This window comes from Hypanus sabinus, chromosome 29, assembly GCF_030144855.1.
Source record: "Hypanus sabinus isolate sHypSab1 chromosome 29, sHypSab1.hap1, whole genome shotgun sequence".
In the NCBI taxonomy this organism is placed as follows: domain Eukaryota; kingdom Metazoa; phylum Chordata; class Chondrichthyes; order Myliobatiformes; family Dasyatidae; genus Hypanus; species Hypanus sabinus.
In genome coordinates, this window is record NC_082734.1 from 17,928,144 (window position 1) to 17,944,647 (window position 16,504).

At 44.7% G+C, this 16,504-nt stretch overlaps 1 protein-coding gene across 1 annotated transcript in view; it reads right to left on the minus strand.

Annotated features, from left to right (window-relative positions):
- micall1a (MICAL-like 1a) overlaps window positions 1-16,266 on the minus strand; it is a 97,244-nt gene extending 80,978 nt beyond the window's left edge. Inside the window, exon 1 of the mRNA XM_059953838.1 lies at window positions 15,500-16,266. Within this exon, the coding sequence (XP_059809821.1) occupies window positions 15,500-15,639 (140 nt within the window). The 5' untranslated portion in view covers window positions 15,640-16,266. The remainder of the gene's footprint in view (window positions 1-15,499) is intronic.
- Window positions 16,267-16,504: the final 238 nt, after the last annotated feature.

Below are 16,504 nucleotides of genomic sequence, written 5' to 3' on the forward strand. Positions count from 1 at the left end.
CATGGGGGCTTGCTTTTGCATGGTGGGTGATAATGGGGCTGATGCTTTTGCTGGAATAATTAGGGGTGGAGAAGGGGGGCTTTGGGGTCCTAATGTTCTTCTGTCATTCACTCTTTCTCCGTTTTGTGGTTGTCTCTAACGAGTAAGAATTTAAGGCTGTATACTATATACATTCTCTGATATTAAATTGAATCACTGACCATCTCTTTTGTCTCCAAAGATGCCACTTGACCTCAAGATTCCTCCAGCTGTTTGCTTATGAGTGTAAAGCTAGTAGCACTTAAATCAAAAAGCATGAAGAATTTTTGCCCTGCAAGAGGATCACAAGCACTCTACATGTATTCACAGCAGAAGTTGAATACAGCCGGGTTACAGATATTTAAAAGCAGAGAACACCACAGAGAAAGTGTTACTTGTGGCCAACGTACCGAGATGAGAGGACAGCTCGCTCTCAGTACCATTGTTTTCACCTGGCAAACCCTTACAGCCACTGAGTAAATGAGATTATTCCACAGACATTCCAAACGTGCGGTAGCAGCAAGGGCTGATCTTATACCACCTTTAGTTTCTTCCTTTATTTGTATGCTTTGGGGATAATGATTAAAGATTCACAATATTAGGATGAAAAGCGTTTCCGTCAAATAAAGACTGAACATACTCTCTTAGTGCTTAGATCAAGGGCTCCCAGTCTTTTTTATGCCACGGACCCCAGGATGGGAACTCCTGGCTTAGATGAATGAGAAATCTCAGTGAGATGCACAACATTTTGAAGTCTGGTAGGGTTGATAAGAAAGATGTTGCAAGAATACGTGCCCTGGTGGAGGTGTCTAAAACTAGGGGTAGAGCTATCTCCCTGCCAATGAAATAAGGAGATATTATTTCTCTCAGGGTTGGAAATTTCTGGAATTCTTTCTTCTAGAATACTGTGGACGTTGAGTAATTCCAGCTCTTGACCTTCCCCACCCACCTGGCTTTACCTATCATCTTCTAGATAGCTCCCCCAACCCCCAGCTTTTTATTCTGGCATCTTCCCCTCTCCTTTCCAGTCCTGAAGAAGTGCCCAGCCCAAAATGTCAACTGTTTACTCTTTTCCATAGGCGTTGCCTGACCTGCTGAGTTCCTCCAGCGTTGTGTGTGTGTCACTCTGGATTTCAACCGTCTGAAGACCTTCTCATGTTTGAGTGATTGTAGATTTAAATGAAATTTATAGCTGAAGGAGATATCTTTTGATTACAAGGGACTCCGCTTGTCTAAGATTAATTCAGTGCCACGTCTGATACAGAAGGGTGTGAAATAGTTTCCAAACCTCACCAGGTGGAAGAGAGGTTCAACTGTGACGCCCTTTTACACAAAGGGCGCATGGAGAGGTCAAATTGATTAACGGGCAAGCTTTGAGACAACCAGGGAAGTAACTGATATGCACTAGGAGAAAATTAAAGAAAGGGAAACCACATAGAAATAGCAAAGGATGTCTGCCTCAGTAGAAAAAGTAAACAGGAAGGTAGCAAAGGCTCTCAACCAGCAAGAAATGCAAAGGATCAACAAGAAACAGATGCAGACAGAATATAAATACAACAGGAAAAACACCATTGGAATGAACAAGAGAACAATGACAGCAAGGAAACAAATAGACTGGAAGCCCAAAATGACATCTAACCACGAAGTGAGAGGAAATCCTATTAAATATGAGCTTCTCTGACTGAACAGCAATAGTGTCTGTCTGTAATAAGCAGGCAACCATGGACTGGAAGAACCCACGATACTGACCGATGTCCAGGGAGAATTTAGGATTCTTAATTAATTACAGGGTAAACATGTTTAGAAAGGATACAGTGGGAGCCAGAGTGGCAGAACTTATTTGGCATCATGTAATAGCAGCAGAGGGAAAGATCGATTGTAACACAGTCTAGAAACACCTAACAGTAGGGGAGAAGAGAAGGATGAAAAACAATTAGGGTAATAAATAAAGACAGAAAATAGTGAGAGATTTTAATAACCTAATATTAATTAAACAGGATGAAGAGGTGAAAGGACAGGAAGGAGGGTGTTCCTATCCAGTAAACAACATGTAAAACTCTCTATAAGGGAAATTTCTAGGTTTAGATCCAGGGAGGATAACAAAGGTATTTAGATATAATGTTACCTGAGAATGTTAGGACAGCTAAAGTAACAATCACATTTCAGAAAGGAAATAAACACTGCAGGGGAGTTAAGATCAAATCAGTACTAGGAAGAGAACTTCTCAGATTAATGATATTCCAAAGCATCATACAGCACAAAAACAGGCTTTTCGGCCCATCTAGTCCATGCTGAACCACCAGCATCTGGGCCATAGCCTGCAATGCTACTCCCATTCACGGATTTCAAAAGACTGCACCTTGTTTGATCAATCTGATAGAACTTTTTTGAAACAATAACCAAGAGACTGAGTGAGAAGGGAGAAGAGAAGAGCAAATGTTCAGGTGTAATGAGTCTACTTTCAAAAGGTCTTTGACGAGGAACCTCAGAGTCGATTAATGAGTAAGTTTGGAGAAGGCAAGAAGAATGAGACAGCTAGCTGGCTTCAGATTGGAAAAGCCTGTAAATAACGAGACAGAAAACCAAGTGGGTGCTAAGATGTCTATCATCAGAATCAGGTTTAATATCACCAGCTTATGTCCTGAAATTTGTTGTCTCTGTGGTGGCAGTACAATGCAATACATGATAATAGAGAAAACATGTGAATCACAGTAAGTATATATATTATATAGTTATATAAGTAGTGCGTTCATGGATTCAATGGCCATTCAGAAATCAGATGGCAGAAGGGAAGAAGCTGTTCCTGAATTGTGGAGTGTGCGCCTTCAGGCTTGGCTCCTGAACCTCCTTCCTAATTGTAGCAATGAGAACAGAGAATGCAAACACGAGGAAATCTGCAGATGCTAGAAATTCAAGCAACACACACAAAATGCTGGTGGAACGCAGCAGGCCAGGCAGCATCTATAGGGAGAAGCGCTGTCGACGTTTCAGGCCGAGACCCTTCGTCAGGACTAAGAATGTCCTAGGTGATGGGCATCTTTAATGATGGACGCCACATATTTGAAGCATCACACCCTGAATACTATGGAGGCTAGTGCCCATGATGGAGTTGACCAAGTTTACAACTTGCTGCAGCTTATTTCAATCCTGTGTAGTAGACCAACACCAGACAGTGAAGCAGCCAATTAGAATGCTCTCCATGTAGAAATTTGCGAGTGCCTTTGGTGACAAACGAATTCCCCTCAAGCTCCTAATGAAATATAGTCATAAAGTTATGAAGCATCAAAACAGATCCTTTGTCCAACTGGTCCAGGCTGACCAAGATGCCCCACCCAAGACAGTCCCATTTAGCCCATAACCTAAACTCTTCCTATCCACGTACGTGTCCAAGTGTCTTTTAAAGTTTTTATTCCATCTGCTTCAATCACCTCCTCCGGTAGCCCATTCCACATATACCACATTTTGTTTAAAAATGTTCCCTTCTCACCTCAATCCTATGAGCTCTAGTCCTTGATTCCCCAACCCTGGGAGAGAGACTGAGTGAATTCATCCTATCCATGGTGTTATACACATATGCTGTGGATGGTGACGGGCAGTGGTGTTTACCTAAACTTGGGATTCATTTCTAAATTTGTGGATAGTATCAAATTCCAGGTGTGTAGGTGAATTGGGGGGGGGGGGGGCAGACTCCCACATTCAAGTGAGAATAAACCAAGTCAATCCAATAATCATAGCCCCCCATTCCAGGTTCCATCTCTTCTTCACCCTCACTACCTGCCACCACATCCTTTTGCGTGGCTTTCAGAACCATACGCGCCTCCAGTGCTGACCAACCTGTGTTTTGTACGCCTGCAACATGATCCGCCAATGCTTTTCACATTACCCCGTCAATCTTCAGAGAGCTATGGACGTGCACCTCAAGGTCTCTCTGTACGCCAAGACTTACTGATATTTACTCCATGCTTTACTCGAATTCGACCTCACAAAATGCATTAGCTCACCCTTGTCTGAGTTAAGCTCTAACTGCCACCATTCCAACCAACTTCCCAGCTGATCTATATCCCAATATGCTCCTTCACTATCCATAGCTGCACCATTCATTTCTTCTTTTTCTGCCCGTAACACCGCAGGCGCTTAGGGCAGCAATGAACATCCTCCATCTCTGGCGGCATTCACAGCTTCTGTTATCGTGTAAGTAGCTTCCTCTCGGTTTACTGTCAGCCATGCAAGTCTTGGGTGGAGACTCAGGAATACTGCTGCTCAAAGATGTAGAAGGGTTGCTGTTTCCAAAACAGTTTCTGTTTTACCAGTCAAGTTTGTTGGCCCTGAGCTGAACCCCTGAACCTGGAGGATTGGTGGGCCACTCTGAGTCTATCCTCTGTCCTTTGACCTGTTTAACATAGGTGACCCTACCAAGAGCCAAAACATAAAGCCCTGACTCTAGCCAACATAGCTCTCTGGGTCATTGAGCAATGTAAGCCTCCAAACCTAATGACAAGGTTGTGGTCCTCTTGGAGGATCTCATCTACACAATTACTATTCAGATCCTCATTCTCACCCAAGTCATGCTGCAAACAACTGTGGTACAACATTTGAAAAACATTACTCGCACATTTTTATCTGTGGGGTTTTATTTAGCATCTTAAACAGCAGAAAAAGTTCCACACATCTTGAAAGTAATGAGAGAAAAATTGGAACCAATCCAGAGGAGAAAACAAGCTTAAATCAAAAAGGGATCAGCAAAAGGAGGGTTTTAAGTATGGAAGAGCTGCTTAGGGAGGCAGGTACAGATTTCCAAGCACCAGCAGCGGAGATATTGCTGTACAGTGGAGCAATTAAAGTCAGGAGTCCAGAATGCAGAAATGACGCTGTATCAAAAGGAGGGCTACACAAGAGGAGCGAGGCCATGGACTTGGAAAAAAGGATGGGAGTTCTGGAATAAATTTATCGCTTTACCAGGAGCCAAATCAGGTCAGTGAGCAGCAAGAAGGCACTCAGCATTCAACACCATCACCCCCTCAGTACTAACAAGCTTCAAAATTTGGGCCCCTGCACCTCCCTCTACAATTGGATCCTTGACTTCACTGAGAGAAACAGTGTGAATCAGAAATAATGCCTCCTCCTCGCTGACAATCAACACGGGCACACCTCAAAGATGCGTGCTTAAACCTCTGCTCTCTCTCTAAACCCATGACTGTGCAGCTCGTCACAGCTCAAACACCATCTATAAATTTGCCGATGACACAACCATTGTTGGCAGAAGTTCAGCTGGTGACGAAGAGGCATACAGGAGTGAGACAGATCAGCTGGTTGAGTGATGTCACAACAACCACCTTGCACTGAACAACAATAAGACCAAGGAATTGATTGTGGACTTCAGGAAGGGTAGGTCAAAGGAAGACACACCAGTCATACTCAAGGGGTCAGCAGTGAAAGAGGTGAATAGTTTCAAATTCCTGGGTGTCAACAACTCTGAAGATCTATCCTGGGCTCAAAATACTGAAAAAATTCTGAAGAAGGCATGATAGCAGCTACATTTCAATAGGAGTTTGAGGAGATTTGGTATGTCCCAAAGACACTCACAAAGTTCTACAGATGTACTGTGGAGAGTATTCTAACTGGCTGCATCACCATCTGGTGTGGAGGGGCCACTGCACCGGATCAGAAAAATCTGCAGAAAGTTGCAAGTTCAGCCAGCTCCATCATGGCCAATTGCGTCCCCAGCATTGTAGACATCTTCAAAAGGCAATGCCTCAAAAGGTGGCATCCATCCTTAAGGTCCCACCCCCCAAACCCCTTCATCATCCAGGACACGCGCTCTTCTCATTACCACAATCAGAACCTGAAAACACACATTCAACATTTTCAGAATAGCTTCTTCCCCTCCACCATCAAATTTTTAATGAACAATGAACCAACCCATGAACATTACCTGCTGAGCTCCTCCAGCATTTTATGGGTGTTGCATGAACATTACCTCACTATTTTTGCACTACTTTTTAAATTTATTTTTAATATATTTCTTATTGAATTTTATCTAATGCACTGTACTGCTGCCACCAGACAACAAATTCTAATACAGTCGGCCCTCCTTATCCATGGGGTATTGGTTCCAGGAACCCCCCCCACCAAACGGATACCAAAATTTACAGATGCTCAAGTCCCTTATTTAACATGTATAATGCGGTGGTCTTTAGGACCCAGCGGAACCCTGGACTTTATTTAATGTGTTTCCGTGTGGTGGACATTAGGACCTGGCGTTGCAGCTCTGAATCCGCGGTGTTTCTGTTCACGAAAATAATCACAATCGCGAGAGAAGATAAGGTGGAAGTAATAAAGCAATCAGAAAGAGGTGAAACACCATCTGTCATTGGAAAAGCGTTAGGCTACAGTCAGTCAACGATCGGAACAATTTTAATGGAGCATATGAAAGGTCCTGCCCCGATGAAAGCTACAATTATTACTAAGCAACGCAGTGGTTAAATTATTGAAATACGTATGTTTCTTAAGTGTTTTCTATGCTTAGAAAGGTAAACTATGTACTATATACTAAGAAAAACGTTTGACTGACTGACACTAAATAATATCTGATGTACCTGTTCCAACTTCAAATCTGACTTAAAGACGGACTCAGGAACGGAACTCATTCATAACCCGGGGACTGCCTGTACATTTAAGTCATTTCTAGATTCCTTATAATATCTAATACAATGTAAATGCTATGTAAGTAGTTGTTATACTGTATTGTTTAGGGAATAACGACAAGAGAAAAGTCTGTACATGCTCAAGCAATGAGTGCTGGAGAGAACTTCCGGGTTTTCCCGCTCTGCGGTTGGTTGAATCCGCGTGTACAATGTCCTGTGTATGTTACTCAAAATTGGTTTGTTCAGAGTAGGAATGCTTCTTTGTCTAATAAGTGTTTCTCTCGCAGTTGTTTAGCTTTAGACTTGCTGATATGGGGATTGTATTCATTTGTTAACCAATGGGGATGTTATTTTGTCTTGTGAGGCTGGGAGCTTGGGGGTTTTTGCGGTTTTTTCAGGGGGGGTCGGGAAGGAGACGCCGAGGAAGGTGGATGTGCGCTGCACTGCTTGGTTGACCACAGGGTGGTCCCAGGTGCGAGGACGTGGAGGTCGGAGGAAAGTGACGAGGGGTCGAATGGTTCGATGGTTGAGCTCCAACGATGTGCACTAAACTGACTGAACTTTGATAAGTTGGCGCCTTTTACTTTTTCTTTTCTTTCATATATACTGAATTACATAGTACTCTTAGTTTTAGTAAAATCTTTGGAGTGTATTTCAAAACAGTATCTGGTGTGAGTTTGATACTGTGTGTGTACGTGCGGCATAAACTTGATTCCCACGGCACCTGCGTGTATGGGAGGTGGGGCTGGTGTGTGGCTAGATCTTCCTTTTCCCCTAGACATATACCAGCCTGTTGGGTGAGTGTTACACGCGGACAAGAAGGGCCGACTGTACATACGTTGGTGACATTTGGATTCTGTGTGAATTGCATTTGGGTCATTTTGTGGTAGATAGACAATGGGAAGCTGGTAAGAGGCACTTTTGGAAACGTCGAATGAAAAAATGCAAATCAGCATCTGATCAGTCTGAGGTAGGTATGAGTCACATACAATTACAGAGAAGGAAGTCTGCATTCTTAATGACAGTGCATACATGCAGACAAACACTCATTTTGTGATCAAATGTTACACCAGCATTGTGAACAGTCTGGCTCAGTTTTCTGGAAAAAAACAAGGAAAGCACTGGAACAACTGTGGAGGATTTTTGCCAGAAATCAAAGACATTAATTAGCTGGTGCCTTGCAGCTTGGTATGGTAACACTTCTGCCCGTGACTGCAAGGAATTGCCGAGAGGTGTGCGCACAGCTCAGCACATCACGAAAACCAGCCTCCCCTCCACGGACTCTGGCTACACTTGTGGCTGCCCCAGTAAAGCAGATAACATAATCAAGAATTACTCCCACCTGGACCTTCCCTCCTGCTCCCCCTCCCACTGGACTGAAAAAACGGAAGAATCAAATATGTCCCGCCAGGCTCAAGGACAGCTTCTATCCTGCTGTTATAAGATTAAATGGACACTTGAGCGCACAATCAATCTTGATGTGGCCTTGCACCTTATTGTCTACCTGCACTGCACTCCCTCAGCAACTGTATGGTTAACAGTTGGAATGTACAGATGGCATGCAAGACAAGTTTTCATTGTACCTTGATACATGCAATAATAAGCCAACTGACTAACTTAACTTTGATTTTCCCAATAACTAGCTGGAGGAATATGACATGCATCTAAAACTGGACGATGTATCAGGGGGCGGTGGTCATCAACATACATGTGGAAGTCAAAGTGGTTTCCAATGATATTCCCAAGGGGCAGTATAAAATTAAGTGAGTCAAGGATCAGCCCTGGGAAGACAATAGCAGCAAAGTTAAGAGAATACGAAGGGAAGTCCATTGCAAGCAGTTTGCTGGATAGTTAATAATGAAACCAAACAGGTGTAGTTACCCAAGCAGAACTATTATGAGAAGGTGATAAAGTTGACAATGTTTCACTCAATGACCAAAGAGCTGATTGTGGACTTTAGAAAGGGTAGGATGAGGGAACACAAACCAATCCTCATAGAGGGTTCAGAAGTGGAGAGAGTGAGCAATTTCAAATTCCTGGGTGTCAATATCTCTGAGGACCTAATCTGGTCCCAACATATCGATGCATTAGGAGTTTGAGGAGATTTGGTTTGTCACCTAAAACACTTGGAAAATGTCTACAGATGTACCATGGACAGCATTCTAACAAGCTGCATCACCAAAGGTATTTGGGGGGGGGGGGGGGGTGCTACTGCACAGAATTGAAGTAAGCTGCAGAGATGTAAAATTATTCAGCTCAATCACAGGCATCTTCAACGAGCAGTGCCTTAGGAAGGTGTCATCCATCAATAAAAACTCCCAACACCCAGGACATGTCCTGACGAAGGGTCTCGGCCCGAAACATCGACAGTGCTTCTCCCTATAGATGCTGCCTGGCCTGCTGTGTTCCACCAGCATTTTGTGTGTATTGCTTGAATTTCCAACATCTGCAGATCTCCTCGTACATGCTCTCTTCTCATTGTTACTATCAGGCAGGAGAGGTACAGAAGCCTGAAGGCACACACTCAGTGATTCAGCAACAGCTTCTTCCTCTCTCCCATCCTATTTCTGAATAGACATTGAATCCATGAACACTACCTCACTACTTTTTTTTAAATTTATGTTTTGTACTATTTAGTTAGTTGAACTATTTAATATACATACACTACTGTAATGTTTTTTCCATATTTATCATTTATTGCATTGTACTGCTATTAAGTTAACAAATTTCATGACATATGCCGGTGATATTAAACCTGATTCTGATAAAGTTAACAATGTTAAGGGCTGGCGACAACTTGAGAAAAATGGAGGAATGGTTTCTTCAGTCAGAATCCAATGAAATGTTAGATGGTTTCAAAGAACTATTTCACAGACATCTGAAGAAGGTGGGGAGGGGGCAAAATGTGATAATCAGAGGAGAAAAAGATGAAAGATTTAAACTTCACAGTGGATACTACAGTCAAGCAGCCAATGGTGGTAGGGACTGCAGGACATGTATGAAAATTCAGTGTCGAAGAATCTAGCATTGCTGGGGAGTCTGAAGAGTATTATAGAGAAAGGGATAGAAAAGGATGTGAGAATGTATATGTTATTTGTTGGTAGATCAGAAATCACCAAATGAAAGACTGATGGACAAGACTCGGTAGACATTGTGACACAGATAGATTTTCATGTGAGCTGAATTTTAGAGCCTCCAAGAGGACCTCAAACTTGTTGTAGGGTTTGGAGGCTTCTGTTCCTCAATGACTCAGCAAGCCAAGTTGACTGGTATCAGGGCTTTATGCTTTGACTTTCAGTAGCGTCACCCATGCCAAACTGGTCAAAAGGACAACTGTTACAGAAATGGCATGGCAAATCCTTCTACATCTGAGTAAGATGGTATTCCTGAGTCTCTACCCGGCACTTGTATGACTGACAGTAGTGAAAACTCGAGTGGAAGCTACTGACATAATGAGAGAAGCACTGATCACTGCCAGGGACGGAGGACCTTCATTGCTGCCTTAAACACCAGTGGCGTAACAGGCAGAAAGTGGTGGAACTCTGGCCGAGAAAGCAATGTTTGAAATTAACAAAAGCATGGATGTGGATTTCAGAAGGAGATATGTAAAAGATGTAAACCTTTAGTTTAACACTGCTCATGCCATGTTCTTTCTTCAGCATGTCCCATGAATGTTTTCCTCTTCTTGCCTGTTAATGCACTTAATCCCAATTCTGTCTGAAACAGACAAACTTCAATTTCCATAACTGTGTCCGGTAAAACTGCACTAATGCAATTCCCTTCCATTTGGGTTTTATACAAAGTCAAACAATTCTGAATGTTCCATCATTTCCAAAGCCTCCTTTCCTCAACCCCTCCCACAGCATTTGGCAAACCCAAGCAGCCTTTATAAATTATATCACAGTCAGTCCCTTGTTCACCTAAGCTTTCTTAGTTCTCTGAAGAGACAAAGTGCTCCTCTTTGCAGGTCACCCCTCGCCTAGACTCAGCACACTGGAATCTGGTCTAACCTGGATCAAATTAATGGTACTGCTCCCTTCCCTTCAGCTACAACGTGCAAACCTTAATAACCAACACTATGCATCAGCGACTCACTGCCTTATTAACTTGATCTTCTCCATAACTACAAAATACCACCCGTACCAGACAGAAATCTGAAGTTGAAGCAAGGAAGTTCTGTAAACAACTAAATCAGTGTCTGAGGAAAGAAAGAGTTAAGGATCTGGGTTGATAACTTTTCACCAGCCTTGGTGAAACATCAAGGTAAATGTGTAACCTTCAGATATAACCTGATCTGCAGAATATATTTAACAGTTTTACTTCTAACTTTAGACACAAGAGGTACTGCAGATGCTGGAGATCTAGAGCAATGCACACAATGTGCTAGAGGAGCTCAGCAGGTCAGGCAGCATCTATGGAAGGGAATAAAAACAGTCAATGTTTCGGGCCGAGACCCTTCATCAGGTTCTGCACAGTGACAGCCTCCCATCCCACAAAGGAAAATTTTTATCGATGTACCATAGAAAGCATCCAACCCAGATGCATCCTATGACAACGGATCTGCCAACAACTACGAGAAACTGTAGAGTTGCAGTCAGAGCTCAGAACATCACAGAAAACAGCCTCCCGTCCATGGACTTTGTCTCAACCTCGCTGCCTCAGCAAAGCAACTATCATCTCAAATACCCCACCTGCCCTGGATATACTCTCATCTCTCCCCTCTGATAGGGCAAAAGATACAATCAGGAATCATGCTCCACCAGGCTCAAGGACAGCTTCTACCCTGCAGCTATCAGACTATTGGACAGTTCTCTAGTAAAAGAGGATTATGCCCTTGACCTCAATCTGGTTATGACCTTGCACTTTTTGTCTACTAGAGGGCACTTTTCTCTGCAACTGTAACACTATATTCTGCATTCTGTTATTGTTTTACCTCATACTATGTCAATGCACTGTGTAATGACTTGACACATTTTCAATGAACCTTGACACGTGTGCCAACAATAAACCATCATCACATTTTGCTAGAAGGGATGTGGAGAAGCAAAACAGGCTTAATAGCCCACTGCATGTGGACTGAGGTGTCATGTTCATACAGAACTGTGTAAAAGTTTTAGGCACATATATACAGCTAAGACTTTTACACAGTGCTGTAGTAATTTCATATTTTGCACTGTACTGCTGATGCAAAAAGTTTCATGATATATGTGAGTGATGATAAACCTGATTCTGATGTGGGTCCCTATTGTGGACTGAGAGTGGAAAGGCGGCAGGGAGAGGGGAATCATGGCTGGGAAAGGGGCAGGGAAAGGGGAATCATGGCTGGGAAAGGGGAATCATGGCTGGGAAAGGGGAATCATGGCTGGGAAGGGGGCAGGGAGAGGGGAATCATGGCTGGGAAAGGGGCAGGGAAAGGGGAATCATGGCTGGGAAAGGGGAATCATGGCTGGGAAGGGGGCAGGGAGAGGGGAATCATGGCTGGGAAAGGGGAAGGGAGAGGGGTGAGATTGGGAAGTACCAGAGGGACACACTATAATGATCAATAAAACCAACTGTGTCTCAAAGTCAGGTATGCATGCACCCGCACCACCTCCTCACCCCAGCACTCCTCTGACCCACACCCCTCCCGCGGTGTCATTCCCAACATCCTTTGCTCCCGCCTGATCTACAAACTCGCTCTCCACTCCACAAATACAGGACTGAGCAAAAGTTTTGGACATCCTAACTATATACATGTGCCCAAGACTTTTACTGTCACATAAAGTGTCAGGAAATACTGGGAAAGGAGTCAGCAAGGCTTGAAGAAGCATGGATTTCATGAAGAGAGATCTCAAATACAAAGGTAAGGAAGTTATGCAAAAACTATTTAGCTGATTCAGCAACAAATGTAAATAGATAAACTTTAGAAATGATTAGAGGGTCCTTGAGAGATTTACCAGACCGGTTCCAGGGATGAGGAATTGGTGCTACAAGTTCAGGCTAGAGAAGCTGGGGTTGTTCTCCATGTAGTGACGAAGGTTGAAGGGAGATTTGATAGAGGTGAGCAAGATTATACCTGGTTTAGGTACGGCAGGTAAAGAGAAGCTGCTCCGATGTGGAACAGTGGAGACAACTGTAAGTGCAGGGCACAAAAATAGAGGCATGTGAGAATGACCCAGGCGGTGAAAGTGAAATACAGAGCCTCACAGGCAGGCAGACAGACTACATTCACCCTTTTCAATGGCAGGACTTGGAAACGGTTACCTTTTTATTCCCAGATCAAAGTGTCAATGAAACAACAGTCATACTAATGTCAGAGACAGAATGGCTCTCTTCCTTTGAAATTCCTAACGTCACATTCAGTCCCATGTTCAGAATTGTGTAATAAATCGAGGCCTTAAACAGATCTAAAAATATACAGCACTGTGCAAGAATCGTAGGCACATATATATAGCTAAAGTGATAAGACTTTCACACAGTATTGTGGTAATTTTATGTATAGCTGCCACAGAAAAAACAAACAAATTTCAAGACATCTGTGAGCGATGATAAACCTGATTCTGATACGGCTCTCTATTGTGGACTGAGAGTGGGAAAGGGGCGGGGGGGGGGGGGGGAGGGAAATCACGGTTGAGAAAAGGGGAAGGGAGAGGGGAGGGAGCAGGAAGCATCAGAGAGACACACTGTAATGATCAATAAACCAATTGTTAGGGATCAAATTGCCTCACCGGCTGTCTCAGGGCTGGGTGTGCCTGTAGCCACTTTAGCACCTCCGACTCTGGCCCTCCTTCTCTGCCCACATCCCTGCTTTGGCACTCCGCCCTCACCGTTCCCAACATCCTTTCTTTACAAACTCGCTCCCTGTTCCAAGTTAACAAACACAGTACTGTGCAAGAGTCTCAGGCACCCCAGCTGTAGGGATGTGCCTAACTAAGGCTTTTGCACAGAACTGCGTGCAATTTTCCAGGTTTGGGAATATGGGGGGGGGGGGGTGCTAGAATGTTTCTTTGAAATAACCTTACTTTTTACCTCTAACCTTCATAACTTCCTGACAATCCGACCACCCAAGAGCAGTGACCTCTGAAGAGTACTCATCTCTTTCAAATCTTGACAAATGAGCTTCCAGTAGAAGTGGTAGAGGCAGGTTCGATTTTGTCATTTAAAGATCAGGGTGAGTCAGCAAGAGCCGACAAAATCGACCCAGAGTTGCTGTAGAGCCTCAAACCACACAGATGTAAATAACTCGTAAACCTGTTACCCAACATCCACACTGACACCATCCCAAACACTCGGGCTCAATTCCAAGATAGCTGTCATTGCCAACCAGGGTAGTGAGGTAGTTATTGTACCTTCGCCTTGTTCTCAGTGACACAGAAGCCCCTGGGGTGACACTGCTAACCTGACTGAACCCAAGCAGCTGCAAATACCCTCACAAAAGGCACAATTGCCCCAAACTGGCCCTGGTCCTGATCACTCAGGGACTAGATTGTAGAAACACTGGAAGTATTGTGCACGGAATTCACATGTGTCTGTGCTCTAGTGCGGCATACAGTCAGGTTGCCGAAGCTCCCCCTACATCACCTTCTGTGTGAACACCCTATAATTAATTTTACAGTCAGCTACACAACAGTCACAAGCATGAGAAAATCTGCAGATGCTGGAAATCCAAAGCACCACACATACAAAATGCTGGAGGAACTCAGCAGGTCTGGCAGCAACCATGGAAAGGAGTAAACAGCCAATGTTTTGGGCCGAGATCCTTCTTCATGGGTCCTGATGAAGGGTCGCAGCCCGGAACTTCAACTGTTTACTCTTTTCCATAGATGTTGCCAGACCTGCTGAGTTCTTCCAGCATTGTGTGTGTGTGTGTGTGTGTGTGTGTGTGTGTGTGTGTGTGTGTGTGTGTGTGTGTGTGTGAGAGAGTGAGTGTGGCTATAGAACATTGGTGATCAAATCAGCCATCTGAATACTATCACAGAGATCAGCCCTGGAACTGGCCCTCTTAAACTGACTTCTCTCCTGCACACTTAAATCTGTTAAAGGCCTGGCCGCAGATTACCAAGGTAACAAATTATAGGACGTTGAAAAATACCCTGGAATTTTATTTCAACTAACACTCTCCAGCCGATTGTTTTAGATGAATAACCAGAAACAAGGGTCACATCACATCCAGTCTGTGTTGGCTAGTCACCCGGCTCCAACATCAGAACAGTGCCAAGTTAATACTCCCAAAACATCAGATTCCAGGTAAGAGGGAATCTTGCACGGAAAATGGCAGCGACACCAACAGCACGGTGTTGATAATGATCATCTGACTCTGAAGTCTCCACAGCAATAACCATCCCAGGAGTTCTACACTGCATCGCAGGGAGAACACACCGCCAACTGACGCTCAGCAAATCACCGTAAAAACCTGCGCCCCTGTCCGAAATTCTACAGCCACAATAACACAACGAAAACAAATTAATGGCAACACCGATCAACCCAGGGTTTAGCTAACAGTAAGGAAAACACGGGTCAGACGGGTGCAGAAGTTGTGGTCGCCCACTCTACTGGAACCTTCCAAACTACGACTGTGGCCAGCTGAATCAGTTCATTTTGCCCAGACAGAACTCCAGCCAAGAGACCTCGCCTGCGGCAGAGACACAACCAAAGACACTGGCAATGAATGACTTCTTCCACCGTCACAGAACCAGCCGCTTAGCCTGACCGCCCCCCGGCTGAAAGAAAACAGCGCCGGTGGGGATGACTTCCTTGCCGCTGACCCCTCGTTGTCCGTCTGATCCCCCCAGCCTACCGCTGGCCCCTCAGCACCCGAAATACCCCAGGCTCCCTGTATCCCCACCTCGGACACTCACATGAGGTCCGGCCGGTGCCGGTGGATGATGGCACAGAAGGCGAGGCCGTCCCTGAAGCTCGAGGTCATGTTCTTCACTTCCACGCCGGGGTAGCCGTCGACCTGTCGCCGGGCCCATTCCTGTAGCGCACGGGTCGCCATGGGAGCGGCTCCAGAGCCTCTCGGCAGCGCCTGGCACCACTTCCGGTTCCCCCGCTGTATCACGTGGTACTGCAGCAGCGCCGCCCCCCGGCATTCCGCGGTACTGGAGCGCCATCGCCCTCGGGAATCCGCGAGTCTGCAGCAGCAGCGTCACCCCTCGGTAGCCCGCGGTACTGCAGCATCAAAGACCCCTGACATCTCCTGTACTACAGCGCCAGCGCCGCCTCGGGTATCCCGTGGTACTACAGCACCGGGGCCGCCCCGGCATCACGTGGTACGGCTGGTGAAGTGGGAATATGACACGGGTTTGAGAACAAATATGTGGCTGTAATAAGGATATGCCGTGATTTTAATTTTCCCCCAGAATAGCTCGGATTGAGCGCAAACTACACGGAGCCCGCCGCAGGAAAGCAGCACCCACCACCCAGGACAAGCTCTCTTCTCGCTGCTGCCATCGGGAGGAAGGTACAGGAACCTAAAGTCCCACACCACCTGGTTCAGGAACAGTTATTACCCCTCAGAATCAAAATCAGGTTTATTATCACCGGCATGTGACGTGAAATTTGTTAACTTAGCAGCAGCAGTTCAATGCAATACATAATCTAGCAGAGAGAGAAAAATAATAAATAAAATAAAGCATAATAATAAATAAACAAGTAAATCAATTACGTATATTGAATTTATTTAAACGTGCAAAAACATTAATAATGTATGTTAAAAAAGTGAGTTGGTGTTCAAGGGTTTAATGTCCGTTTTGGAATCGGAATGCAGAGGTGCCTTCAGGCTTCTGTATCTCCCACCTGATGGTAACAGTGAGAAAAGGTGCCGGGGGTCCTTAATAATGGACGCTGCCTTTCTGAGACAC